Source organism: Solanum dulcamara, chromosome 6 (genome assembly GCF_947179165.1).
Source record: "Solanum dulcamara chromosome 6, daSolDulc1.2, whole genome shotgun sequence".
Lineage (NCBI taxonomy): Eukaryota > Viridiplantae > Streptophyta > Magnoliopsida > Solanales > Solanaceae > Solanum > Solanum dulcamara.
The window spans coordinates 70,819,961-70,834,253 of record NC_077242.1 but is presented as its reverse complement, the minus strand read 5'-3'; the positions used below and the strand labels follow the sequence as shown (position 1 = coordinate 70,834,253).

Sequence of the window (14,293 nt, the reverse complement as noted above, 5' to 3'; positions counted from 1 at the left end):
GACCAAAAGGAATCACTTAAGCTCAAAGTGTTTTTGCTAGTGAGAAAAGGCAAAAGATTATTCAAGATAACTAATCATCTTTCCCTTTTATGATTCTAGTTTAGTTGAGAAGTCTTGGTCATTATTTTACTTTAGGAAATTTCCATGAAATTTCTTGAGATGACCCATCATGACTAAATTGCTGTCATGTGACCAGAAGATCACGGGTTCAAGTCTTGGAAATAGTCTCTGACAGAAATGCAAGGTAAGACTGCGTATAATAGACCCTTGTGGTCGGGCCCTTCCCCGGACCCTGCGCATAGCGGGAGTTTTAGTGCACCGAGCTACCCTTTATTTTTAAAAAAAAGAAGTTAAAATTTGATTATGCAAATTAAACTTCAAGATTTGATTTTTCTAGTTAATCTCTGTCCTCTGATGATCATTCTCTAGTGTAATATTTTTGATGTTAGAACCATGGGCTTTTCTTAGGTTCTTTAGGTTTATTTTATGATTCTTTATTTAAAAAAACATAAATTTTATATTCACCTTGTGCATAGCGGGAGCTTTAGTGCATCGGGCTATCCTTTAGAGAGATTTAAAAAAAAAAAAAAAGGGCAGTCCGGTGCACTTAAGCTCCCGCTATGCGCATGAAATTCGAAAGAATCATTTTCTTTTATTAAAAAACGTAAGTGGCTATAGAAGACCATTTCCTTGAATATATTCACACCGATTCTTCGATTTTTTATAGAAAAATTACGGATTCGGATCGTCATTATAGAGTATTCAATACGCATATATATACGTTTATCCTTCACTTCATTCTTTTTCTTTCTTAAGTTTCAATGTAAAAAGTCCTCTACCAATGCATTTAACTCGTTAGAATAGCTTCCATTGAGTCTCTGCACCTATCCTTTTTTTCATATATGTTGTTGGGATGTTTTGATTAAAAGAACTCTAAGAGTCTATTTGAATTGACTTTTGGCTTAAAATTAGAAATCCTAATTTATGATTTATAACTTATTTTTATCATTTTACCTTAAAATAAAATACTTATAAGCCTTTTGAATTTACCCCAATACTATAAAAAAAATGCTTAAAAACTATTTTATCTTAAAAACACTTAAATAAGCTACTAAAGTATTCAATTAGGTAAATAACCTTTTTTATTTGAGGGGATGACCTTTGAATTAGATTGAAAAATTTAAAAACAAGAATTTTTTTTTTTGTCTATTGTCTGTAATGATCAACCTCCTTCTTGGTCGATGTAAGTTTTTTTTAATAAAGATTTATTTAATATACATACTTAAGAGTCATTACAAAAGGAGACTAGTCTAGGCAACATAGTGCCCATCTTGTCTCTATCAAATACAGAAATAATAAAAGCGAAAAGAATGAGATACATCATTAAGCTTCCAAAAATATCTAGTTCATATTCTTTTTTTGCTAATTAATCCGCTACTCGATTAGCTTCCCTGAACGATGGAAGTTATTTTCAAACATTATTCTTTGTTATTTATCACATAGTTGCTAATGAACATTCTTCTTAATTGTTAACCCATTGTCACTGCTACTCACCAATCAACCTTTTTGGTCGATGAAGGTCATTTCTTACTTTCAAATTTACAATAAAAAAATGGAGACATTTCCTTAATTCAAGACTTGGGGTATAATTAAGGAGTAAATCAAACGTAATAATATTAGATTAAGGTTGGAATTTCCCATCATTAATCCAGTCTTCCCAACACATAATTAAACTTCTATTGTAATTCAACTTGTATTAATCCTATCATTATCAACTATGTTCTAACTAAGAGTTTAAGTTTCATGTATTGGGGAGAAGGGGTACTTGAAATAGATTTTGGAGATAGTATACTTTATTCTAAATTCATTTATATATCTTGTTAGCCAATAAGGATTGAAGAATATTTAAAAGTAGAAGGTTTTACGTATTTTCTAGGAACAATAATTCATATATAAAATCATATAAATTAAACTTGTGTTTGGAGGATCCAAAGGTTATTAGACTTTGATCACCATCAAGGGGTGTGGTGAAATTGATGTGATTTAGTTTTTCATCCTTAATTAAAGATCTCGATCGAATTTATATCTTCAAACAAAAAGAAAATTATGATTAGGGAGTGTTTTCCCCTTTTTAAGTACAAGGCGCGCGAATCTGAATCAGTTAGGCCAATAAGCTATAATAATACTAGATGATTATAACCAAAATGATTTACACTTCTTAATGGATCTACGAGTGAATGCAATTTGGCTAAAATAAAATAAATAAAAATATATACTTCACGTTGATATATATATAAAAATATATATATAAACTAAGCATGAAATAAAAGAAATTTATTGATCTCAATAATAAACAATTAAAAGGACATATTAGACATGTTGTGAAATTTATTTATATCATTTTTTTTAATTTCTCCATTCCCTAAATTATGCTTTCGAATAGAAATTTCGTATATGGTGACTTGGTGCTTTGGTAGGTCAAGACTTTTTTTTGATAATCAAAACAAAAAATAATATTTTTAATATGGAAAAATAATTGAAAATCCTTATCATTTCTTTGTTAACAAGTTTTGAAAATCTCTCGGTGGTCTTTATTATCTGCTTAAATTTTAATGAAAAGAGTTACTTGATATTTAGGTGCGAAAGTCACTGTTATAGTTACATTATGGTAGAACATAGTAACTTTTGATTTAAATTTTATATTATCACTTAATATATGTCAACAATTTATTCAAAACCTAACAAGAAAAAAAAAGTTATGGTCCCACACTCATAAAATTCGAAGACCTTAATTATTTATGTCGATACCTATGCTTGTGGCGAGTGGAAATTAAAAACCAACAAGTACCAATATAATAGTTAGTTGGGGTGTGGGGGAGCTCGTGTGTAGAAAACGAGTTCGGCAGAACTCAAAAGTTTTGATTTAAATCTTGTGTTTATAATAGAACTTTTTTCAATATATATATAAATTATAAGAAACTCAATAACTCAAAAAAAAAAAAAATCCAAACTCAGAAACTTCAAATTCTGATTATATCTTTAATAAATAATAATCAAAATTCACGCAAATTAATCCGAACAACACTATCATCATTTATTATTTTTTTTTTGGAAAAAGAGGATTTTTGAAATTTTCTTTTTCTTATGTGCTTAACTATAGGTAGTTTGGATTTGCATGGACAAAAAAGATTGATTCGTTTCCAAGAAACATAAGATGAGTAAATGACAACCATGCATAATGCATGTGGTGATGGGGGTTATAGTGACTTCCACCTCTTTTTTTCCACGCAATTTGCAGTTACTCATTCAATGAAAAATTACACAATTTATATGGTTAAAATCATTTTTCATGTATATATAATAGATGTTGGAACTCCTTCAGTTTCTTCGTGTGTTTACTTTTTTAAATTTTAACCCCACTTATAAAATTTTTGGCTCCGCCAAGTTGTCCTCTAAACTTAGTAGTCAAACATATCTCGAACCCTACCATAATAGCTGTTATACTAAAATTGGTACAAAAGCTAATGAATTTCTAATGGCCTGATTCTTGCCTAATTTTTTTAAAGTATTTCAAATATATACTTTAAAAACAATGAGGAAGAAATGATTTAGATAATGTATAATGATACCATTCACATTCACAAGGCAAAATATTAATTCAAATGATGTAAACCAGTCAATGGTTTTTTTCTTACTAGTGTGAGGAAAGGAGTCATTTTTTTATACTAAACAAAGGTCAAATAATTTAAATAACAGTATGCCCTTTTTTTTTTTTGTATAAAAAAGAAAAACTTTGAAGATTTTCCTAGGAAACTCATTTGGGGAATATTTATACTTGTCTGGCAATTTTCAACACACACAATACACAAAGCAACCCGCAGGGTCCAAGGAAGGATCACATCCCAAAAGATGTGATATAGACAATCTATCCTAATAACTTCCACGACTCAAATTCGTGGCTTAAAAATCAAACGGAATCAACTTTATTGTTGCTCCTAGGCTCCCCTTCACTTTCAATTGATTAATTATTGAAGAATAGGGATCTATAATTGATTTATTTTTCATATACACACTACATGTCACCTTTTCCACAACATCATGGCCCACGGGGATCGATCATCAGTTGTTCACAAAACTATTTGGACTTCAAAAGGCACAAATACTATATCTTGGCCTTTCAGCTTTGATCAATTGACTCAATAATGAAGATTAAGTTTAATAAAATGACAAAAATAATAGAGAAATAATAAAGGAAATAAGAGAAATTAAGAGACTAGGTTGATTAATATAAATACAAATTCATGAATTGACACAATTTCTGAGTTCAAAATCAACTTGAAGAAATTATCAAAGAAAATGCAAAGGACCTTTTTGCATAGGATCAACTTCTAAGTTTAATGAAATCGTTATCGTTCTGCTTAAATAATCAAAAACCTTACAACAGCGAAAAATAGTTCTTTTTTCTTTGTAAAAGGATGAAAGAGGCTCTCCCTGAAAATAGGCTGAAACAGGTTACTCCTCATCTGAGTAGTTGAACTTGACGGAGTGTGATTGCAAGTCAATTATCCCTCCTCTGTAACTGCCTCGCTTCTTCTTGGTCTTCTCATGTCGGAAATCCCTGGAAAATAGAAGGGGTAATTAAGTTTTGCCATTGAGACAAGAGTAGTACCTATGCAGACCATGATCACACTCAGGGTTCTCACTAGAGAAAATAACAACAATGACAAACCCAATATAATCCCACAGGAGGGGGTCTAGGAAGGGTATGGTAGTGTGTCCGCAGACCTTAATCCTAACTTGTGATGGTAGGGAGATTGTTTCCAGTAGACCCTCGACATAAGGAGAAATGAACTAGAAGCAGTAATAACAGATAGTAACAACAGCAAGATAACAAGATTAAAAAGCGAAAGAAAAATCAGATAGTACTAAAGATCTTAAGAATAAGCAATGTAAAAATACTATTGATACCTTTAGTACGGAAATTCAATAACCCCCTCTCACACACACACCCCGAAAAAAACGAACTGTCACTGGTCCCTCGCCTAACTATCAAGAAAAGAACTAATAATTAAACAGAAGATGAGCAGAGGGGGTGGAAGAAGATAACAAGTAAAAACATTGGTGCAAAATGATATTTAGATAAGCAAAACTTGTAAGATGATTTGTAATTTTCCAAGGCATAGCAGCATCAGCAAATGTAAGCAATCAAGCATTTTTCCCTACTACCCCTTGACAACTGACTTCAGAAATTTATATTTTCACTCACGCAAAACAAGCTGTCAACTAGGTAAACATTTATTTATAAATTAATTCATCTTCGTCAAGAGTAAATTCAAGGTCGGCAAACTTCTGGACGTGATTTCGAAAAATATACCTTCCTTTAACTTGGCCCAAAACCTCCTGAGCCTTTGCACCATAGCCAATGTCTGCACCATCCTGCAACAGTGGTACATGGAGAAGTGGAAAAGTTAATTGAATGGTAAAAGATGAATAACCAACATATACTAAATGAGTATAAAGGATGGAAGACGGGAATTTGATCATACCTTTGCCCAATAAGAATTATCTTTAAGTCTATCATCTTTAAACTCCACCTGATCAATTTTCACTCTTTGAAAGGCATTTACAGTTTTTGGCTGCAATAGCAACCAAAATGCATTTTCAGAACAATCACCATATAAATCATCTGTTAGCCAATGTAACATAGCCATACAAAATTACGCAGGAATGTTGGGGCACGAAACCAAGCAAAAGAACAGTGTATGACAAGCTTACATCATCAATTTTAATATGAAAGAACAAAAGAAATACTCTGTTAGGATTACATGAAAGTTTCCCTCCACCCCTTTCTATAATTAAAAATAAAGAATCACATCAGTTTCGCCTCGAATGAAAAATTCCAAAAGAGGTAATTGTGTCTGCAATGGTGGAAAGCTACCTATGCAGTGGAGAGAGTGCAAGACTGGGCTTTAAGTAAACATGGCTTATGTTTTTTGACTGTACTTTGGGCTGTTGTCTCAAACTTACAGTAGTAAGGTTCTCTTCCTCAAAATTGTCTACTTTCTCACTATCTTAATTGAAAAGAGGCAACCAAAACATGTCTGGCATAATATTCCAATTAAACTATAGTCTGAATGGTCAAAATAGATACTCCCTTTGTTTTAATTTATGTGGCTTGATTCGGAGGAGGAGGGTCAAACTAACTAATGTTCGGTGTGAATTTAAACATAGATCGTCAAAAATAACATTTACATATTTAGAAACTACATAAAAAGTACTATAAATCACAATAGTTAACAATTCATTCAAAATATTTAAAAAGTATTTGAAAAAATTATGGTCAAGAAAACACCCTTTGACTCTCCAAATAATAACCAAGACACACTCTCCAAGTAATAACTAAGACACATAAATTGATTTGAAGTAATTAACAAGAGTTATCTTTTGGATTGAAACAACAACATACCCAATGAAATGTGGGGTCTAGGGAGGGTAGAGTGTACTCAGACCTTACCATTACCTTATAGAGAGAGAGGCTATTTCCGAAAGACCTTCGGCTCAAAAGTATCCGTCCTCAAAAAAGAGAGAGCAACAATATATATACAAATCATATCATGCAAATTCTACAAGACAAGAACAATACCAATAGCAAAATAAAGTGATAATCAAAGGGCAATAACAACACAACTATACTGGCACGCCTAGAAATAAGACCAATCCTAAACCGTCACAGGGCTATACAACATTCTACCCCTGCTAACCTTCTACCCTAATACGCGACCTCCACTCCTTTCTATCTAAGGTCATGTCTTCGGTAATATGAAGTTACACCATATGCTGTCTAATCACCTCTCCCCAATAATTTTTCAGTCTACCCTTATCCCTCTGTATAACCCCCAAATCCAACCGCTCGCACTTCCTAACTGGGGCGTCGACACGCCTCATCTGCACATGCTCAAACCATCTCAGTCTCGCTTCTCTCATCTTGTCTGCCACAGAGGCTATTCTCACCTTCTCTCAAATAACCTCATTCCTAATCTTATCACTCCTAGTATGTCCACATATCGATCTCAACATCCTCATCTCCGCAACATGCATCTTCTGAACATGAGAGTTCTTGCTTGGCCAGCACTCCACACCATATAACAATGACAACCTAACCACCATTCTGTAGAACTTACCTTTAAGTTTTGGTGTCACCTTATCACAAAGGACTCCAGAGGCAAGCCTCCACTTCGTTCGTGCTGCCCCAATGCGATGCGTGACATCAGCGTCGATGTCCCCACTACTCCGGATGACGGACCCAAGATATCAAAAGCTTTATCTCTTGGGGATAGATTGAGTAGCAAGCCTCACTTCTATGCCTTGTTCATCCATCGCACCACTGAATTTGTACTCCATGTACTCTGTTTTGGTCCTGCTCAATTTGAACCCTTTGGACTCCAGAGTTTGTCTCCAAACCTCCAATTTATCATTAACTTTGTCCCGAATCTCATCAAACAAAACTATGTCATCCGTGAATAGCACACACCATGAAACCTCCTCCTGGATAGATCGTGTCAGCTCATCCATTACCAGGGGCAAAAAGAAAAGGACTCAGCATAAATCCCTGATGTAGTCCTATCTCAACAGGAAAGTGCTCTGAGTCACCTCCCACCGTCCTAACCCGAGTCTTGGCTTCAGCATACATATCCTTTATCGTCCTAATATACACCATCGGAACACCTTTAGCCTCCAGACACCTTCAGAGAACATCCCTCTGAACTTTGTCATAAGCCTTTTCAAGATCAATGAACACCATATGAAGATCCCTCTTTCTTTTCCTAAATTTCTCCACCAGTCTCAGCATAATATGAATTGCTTAAGTAGTCGACTGCTCTGGCATAAATCAGAACTGATTCTCTAAAATTGACACTCCTCTCCTCACCCTTATCTCCACCACACTCTCTCATATCTTCATAGTGTGGCTTAACAATTTGATACCTCTGTAATTATTACAGTTTTGAATATCACCCTAGTCCGTGTACAATGGAACCATAATATTTCCACCTCCATTCATCGGGCATTTTAGCTATCTTCAAAATAACATTAAACAACCTAATCAACTACTCCAAACCTGCCTTGTCAATGCTCTTCCAAAAGTCCACTGGAATCTCGTCGGGCCTAATCGCTTTCCCCTTCCTCATTCTACTAATAGCACGTCTAATCTCCCCAACCCCAAAACACCTGCAGTACCCATAATCCCATAGACTACGAGAGTGCCTCAACTCCCCCAAAATAATATCTCAGTCCTCTTTTTCATTTAAGAATTTGTGGAAGTAAGCTTGCCATCCTCGTCCTTGATGTACTTTACTTGGTCCAAGTTGCGAGTTTTTCTCTCGCTTTGACGAGCCTATACAATCTCTTGTCCCCACCTTTTCCCCCTAACTTGACATATAAGTATGCAAAAGCTGTCGTCTTAGCACTCGTGACCGCCGACTTGGATTCCGTCTTCGACATCTTATAAATAGATTTAAGCCTACACTTCTCAATCTCATCCACGCACTCCAACCACTCCGTATATGCAACCTTCTTAGCTTTCACTTTGCCTTGAACTTCTTCATTCCACCATCAATCTCCTTGACGACCACCAAAGATACCTCTCAATACCCCTAGTACCTCGGTAGCTACATTTCTAATGCAATCAGCAGTCGTGTCCCACATGTTGTTCACATCTCCGCTATTGCTCCATGCCCCCATACCAATTAACTTCTTCCCCATCTCCCAAGAGAGGGCAGGGGATAGGCCCCCCCATCTAATCCTCGGTCGATCATAAAGGGTTTTCTATCTCCTATCCCTCTTAATCTCCAAGTCTCATCACCAAAAGCCTATGTTGGGTGGTAATATTTTCACTCAAAATAACCTTGCAATCCTTACAAAGGCCTCTATCACCCTTTCGGAAGAGTAGATCAATCTACGTCCTAGCTACCGAGCTACTGAAAGTAACCAAGTGATTTTCCCTCTTTAGAAAACACGAGTTAGCAATTACCATCTCAAAAGTTTTAGTAAACTCCAGGAGAGATACCACACCACCATTCCTTTCCCCAAAACCAAAGCCTCCATGAACATCATCAAAAACAATAGACGTTATACTGATATGACCATTGAAATCTCCACCAATGAAAATCTTTTCGGTGCTCGGTATACCTCTCACTACCTCATCCAAATCCCCCCAAAAAAGAATATTATGAGAAGGAGAAAGTAATGAGCTTTGGTCAATTCAAAAAGAGAGGGGAAATGAGAGAAACCATAGGAGAGCTCATATGTTACATGAACACAAACTTAAGTTCTTTCCCACCCAAAACTACAAGGAGATTGTCATCCCTCTATCTTTCACAAACGATACCTAGCCTCATCCTTTTCAGACTGTTCCGCAATTTCTCACTATCCGATTGAACTACAATCCCTTACTATCCGATCCTTTTCTTTTCTTTTGTGTTTAATAAATCCCTCTCTATCAAATCATATTATGATGTCGCATAGCATAAAGTACATAAACCAAAAGTAAAAATAATGCCCACTTAATCCTCCACACAAGGCCAAATAACTCCTTTGTGAATGCCCGAGTTTACTTGATGAAGTCTCAAAGATCAAACAATTGAAATTAACTCGAGCACGCTTCACGATTATTTATTAAAACTTCACACAAACATGACATAAAATCATTTTCAAAGATTGAGATTATCTGCAATTAGGAATTCTTTTAAATCATCTTTCTTGTAGTACATAACACACAATTTAAGAGTTGGTTTTTGAGAAAATGTCAGTTAATCGCCATTTAAGAGTTGTACTTATGACATTAACAATTGACAGCAAATTATGAACCCCACTTGTTAAAAGTTGGTACACATTGACAATCCAAGGCCAAAAAGGAAACAGAAAAAGACGCAAGCATACCTCTACTGATCCATTAAGTTCTTTCTTCGATGATTTCTGCTTAGCAGAATTGTTCAACTCATCCTGATGATTACCATTAGAGTTTGCTTCAATGACTTCACCATTTTGTTCAATTCCGTTGTCTATGCAAAGAGCCTTTGATTCTTCCAAGCCTTCAGTCTTTCTGCGCTTTGATTCTTCAGTTTCAACCCCATCAACTCCCTGATTAGCATTTTCATCAGAAGCTAATCTTTTTCTCTTCTTGGAATCCTTAGAATCATTAGCTCCATTCTTTTCCTTGGACTTCTTCTTTTTATCTTTTTTAGTTGTTTCCTCAGTAAGATCGTTATTATCATTGTCTACAGGGTCTACACTTTCTAATTTGTCTTCAGTTTTCTTTTTTTTCTTCTCATTCTGCTTCTTCAAGGGCACATCTGCCTGTAATAGAAAAAGAGTATCATCAGCACTCTTCTTATGCTTCAGATTATTCTCACAACGACTATCTAGTAGCTCGTATGTTTCATGTGAATTTGATTGCTAACCTTATCATCTGCTAAAACTTCTTGAGCAGTAGTAGCATTTTTCGTAGATTCATCAACACTTTCAGGATGAGAAGCATCTGGAACATCGATGTTACTGTCTTCACTTTTATTTTTCTTCTTTTTCTTGCTAACTCTTCCCTGAGAGTCAGCATCATTGCTACTTATGTTGTTTCCCTTTGAGCCATCTTCACATTGCGCTGCACATTAAGTCTTATCACAAATACAAGCCTCATGAAAGAAACTAAGTTCAAGATGAATGAAGATATACGATAAATTACCTGCCTCTCTGTTGCCCTTTGATATTGTATCATTATCAGAACTGCATATTTGAGGAAGGTCAAGTAGCATGAGAGAAGGAACTGGAAAGTAAACTTGCTATAAATAACTGCACAGTCAAGTAAGAAGGAAGAAGGGGAACCCACCAAACAGCATCCCATATACAAGAGATGTCATTTCATTGTGTTGGACATAATTTACTCCTCCCCCCTTCCCCCCTACCCCCCAAAAGAAAAAAAATTAAAACAGAATACACTCTCGATCAACAAAATTGAAAAGATAAATTCTTGCTTTAGAATCATCATAGTTGCGTACTTGTGATGTTTAAAATCAAATATTCCTTCTAGCAACCAACTGTGCACTCTAGTGGTCAATGAAGTGGTTGAGAACCGTGAGGTCTCAGGCTCAAATTCCACTTACCATCAGGATAATGCCAGTTAAGCAATTACTCAACATACCTGTTGTTTAGATACTTTCTGTATAAATCCTCCAAACTAAGGGAGCAAGACTTCCAACTGTCACCCTGCATCAAAATTCAAAAAGTAGAAAAACGTGAATGACTGTACCAACATCCTTGCATATAGGCAAGTTGCAGATTCAAAAGAGACATCACAGATCAAACTTTTGATCAAAAAGGAATCAACCAAAAAGTACATATGAAATTTCAAACAAATCCAGTAAACACTAAAGGATCGGTGAGACCTAGCACATTGTTCAGTCCGTGGAACAGAATGCCGGACGTGATATAAGATGTTAATTCAATAAGCAGAGGTTTCTTCAACATAGTAACACTAACATAGGTGAAACTACCTTCTTTTTTCTTCTTCAAAAAACAAAAGCAATTTTCATCTTTGACTATAAAACACTATCACACAAAATAGCCAAAATAAGCACTTATTGAACATTTTCTTCTCCATGGGATAACCAATAGGACAAAAAGAAAGAACAAATGCTCTCTAGTTTCTGAGAAAATCATTGTTTTCGCACCTTCATAGTTTAAATTGTTAATTTCCTCGCCACTGCTTCATATCTCTCTTCACTCACTTGTTCCTATAAGTCAATAAAACATATTCAGATTCTACTACGTCTTTTCGCCATACACTCAACTTCTTCCCTACGAAACCAACCATTCTCCTTTTATTTTGGTTAGATAACAAAAACCAACCATCCTACTTAAATCATAAAATGTAATTCATCAAAGATAAGACATATAGTACCAGAAAACATAGCTCAAGAGTGCATTGTACACAGCATCCCATAAGCTCCATCAAACAGGAGTTAAAACATTTTATTCCTATTTCTCTGTCACCCCAAGACTAATACTCTCTTCTCCATAGTTTTATCACACTGTTTGAGAACTTATATAGCTTTTGAACACATAAATCTTATTTCAAAAATTTATCTGAATCTAGACAAAACCTTAAATAGTTTCACCCATCTGCTCCAAACAACAGTAGCAAACATATGATATACTAAAAGGTAACAAAAAACTTGGGTAAAAAGCACATTGTTAAAAAGAAGTGTTAGCGTGCAGTGTATACAGAATCCCACAAGCTCAATCAAACTGCAGTTTTGACTTTTGATTCCTATTTCTTGGTTACCCAACAACAACAACATACTCAGTAGTGTAATCACACAAGTGGAGATAATAATAATCCCTTTCTCCATATTTCCACGACATTGTTACTGTTTGAAAAAGTGTTACTTTTAACTTATAATCATGTTACTTGTACTACTTCTTTACAGCTTTTGAACACATAAATCTTATTTCAAAAACGGGAATTTATATCTAAATTGAAACTAAACCTCAAAGAATTTCACCCCCCATATAACATAACAACAGTAACAAACATATAACTTAAACAGGTTTTTAAAAAAAGAATCTTTGATAAAAACTCAATTTTTAAAAATAAAAAGTGCTAAGGAAATTAAAAAGAAAAGAACCTCCGTTTGAGTTTCTTTGAGGAAGTATTTGAGGGATTTGGAGAATCCATTGAGGTGAAGATAATGAAGTATAGATTGGTGTAAACCAGACTTGTTTTCTTGATTTTGCTCCTTCTTAGCCATAACAAGATTGGATTTTGATGATTGTGCTAGAAGTAGTACCTGCCTAGGTTTGAAGGCTAGTAACAGAGCTGTTGAGGATGATGAGGAAGAGGAAGTACTAGGGTTTTGCAGCTGTCTGGTTTTTGTCTCTAACATATATTAAGGAAGAAAGGGTTTTAGGGCAACGGATAAAAAATGACTCTTTGCCTCGCAAATATAACTTGTGTGGTCTCCTACAATATGTATGATAGTTGACCTAATTTATAGGAGAATTTTCGAATATAGTAATTTAAAAATATTTTAATTATGATTTATAGTTATAGTTTGACAATTATAATTTATAGCTAAAGTTATAATAGTGTTTGGATAATTCGCGCAGTATTTATATACGTTTGTATAATTTGTTATATAATTCGTATTTTTTGACAATTCATGCACAAAGTTTGTATAATTCGATATACAATTTGTAGTGATTGTATATTTAACTATATAATTGAATTCACGCACAGTGTTTGTATAAATCGCGCGAATTATACAAAACTCAAATTGTAATTACAGCTAGATGTTTGCCACGAGCCATAATTAATTCAAACTATAACTATGTTAGTTAATTAACTAGTATATGTTTGCTTATGCGCATAATTTTCCCTAATTTATATGGCATTGATAGTGGCGGACCAGTATTTTGACTAAGGAGTTCAAAATTTAAAGAAGCAGACATATGAACTTGTCAAAGGAGGCTCGACATCTATTATATATACATAAAAAATTATTTTAACCATGTATAATTTTCCGTCGAAGGAGATTTGGATGAACCTCTTGACCATTAGGTTGCTCCGCCCCCGGACATTGATATAGCAGACAAAATGTGTGATTTACAAGCACATTTAAATAATTTGATGTTCATAATTTCGACCTAAAATTTAAATAATTATATCCTAAATCTCCCCCCCCCCCCCCTTTTTTTTTTTTGGCAGAAGATCCTAGTCCATCTATTTCTTTGAATTAGTTGTTTCACAAAAGACCTACTCATGGTGATTTTCAATTCATCATAGATAATTTAAACTCTAAGCTCGTTGGTTGGAAAACGAAAGTTTGAAATATCGCTGGGACACACTATTCTTGCTAAAGCTTCCCTATTTAGCATATCATGAAATGTATTACATTAGTCTTCCTCGTAAAATAATCAATCAAATCAATAGGCTTCAGAGGAACTTTGTTTGGGGTACTACCAACATAAAAAAAAAAAAAAAATCATCTTGTGAGTTGGGATATATGTCATTACAAAATCTAATGATGAAGGAGGGCATGTCATGCATAAGACAGAATTTAAGAATAGTGCCATGTATGGTAGCCTGCCATGGAGGCTTTTCAAGAATCCTAAATCTCCATGGGCTAATGTCCTTATTTCGAAGTATTGCATTCCTAACATATCATTATCCAACTGGAAGTGCATTCTTAATGGATGGAAAACATGTAACAAAGCTACCTCCTCATGAGTCGTTAATAATAGT

General features: G+C 34.6%; 1 protein-coding gene across 1 annotated transcript; it reads right to left on the bottom strand.

Annotated features, from left to right (window-relative positions):
• Positions 1-4,265: 4,265 nt before the first annotated feature.
• Positions 4,266-13,006, bottom strand: LOC129891368 (suppressor protein SRP40). Its single transcript, XM_055966703.1, has 8 exons — positions 12,678-13,006; positions 11,192-11,256; positions 10,736-10,776; positions 10,458-10,654; positions 9,937-10,353; positions 5,547-5,636; positions 5,375-5,436; positions 4,266-4,618 (listed from the first exon to the last, which is right to left on the bottom strand). Exons 1-8 carry the CDS (start codon positions 12,933-12,935, stop codon positions 4,513-4,515), a joined length of 1,236 nt encoding a protein of 411 aa, XP_055822678.1. The 5' UTR covers positions 12,936-13,006; the 3' UTR covers positions 4,266-4,512.
• Between the last annotated feature and the right edge of the window lie 1,287 nt (positions 13,007-14,293).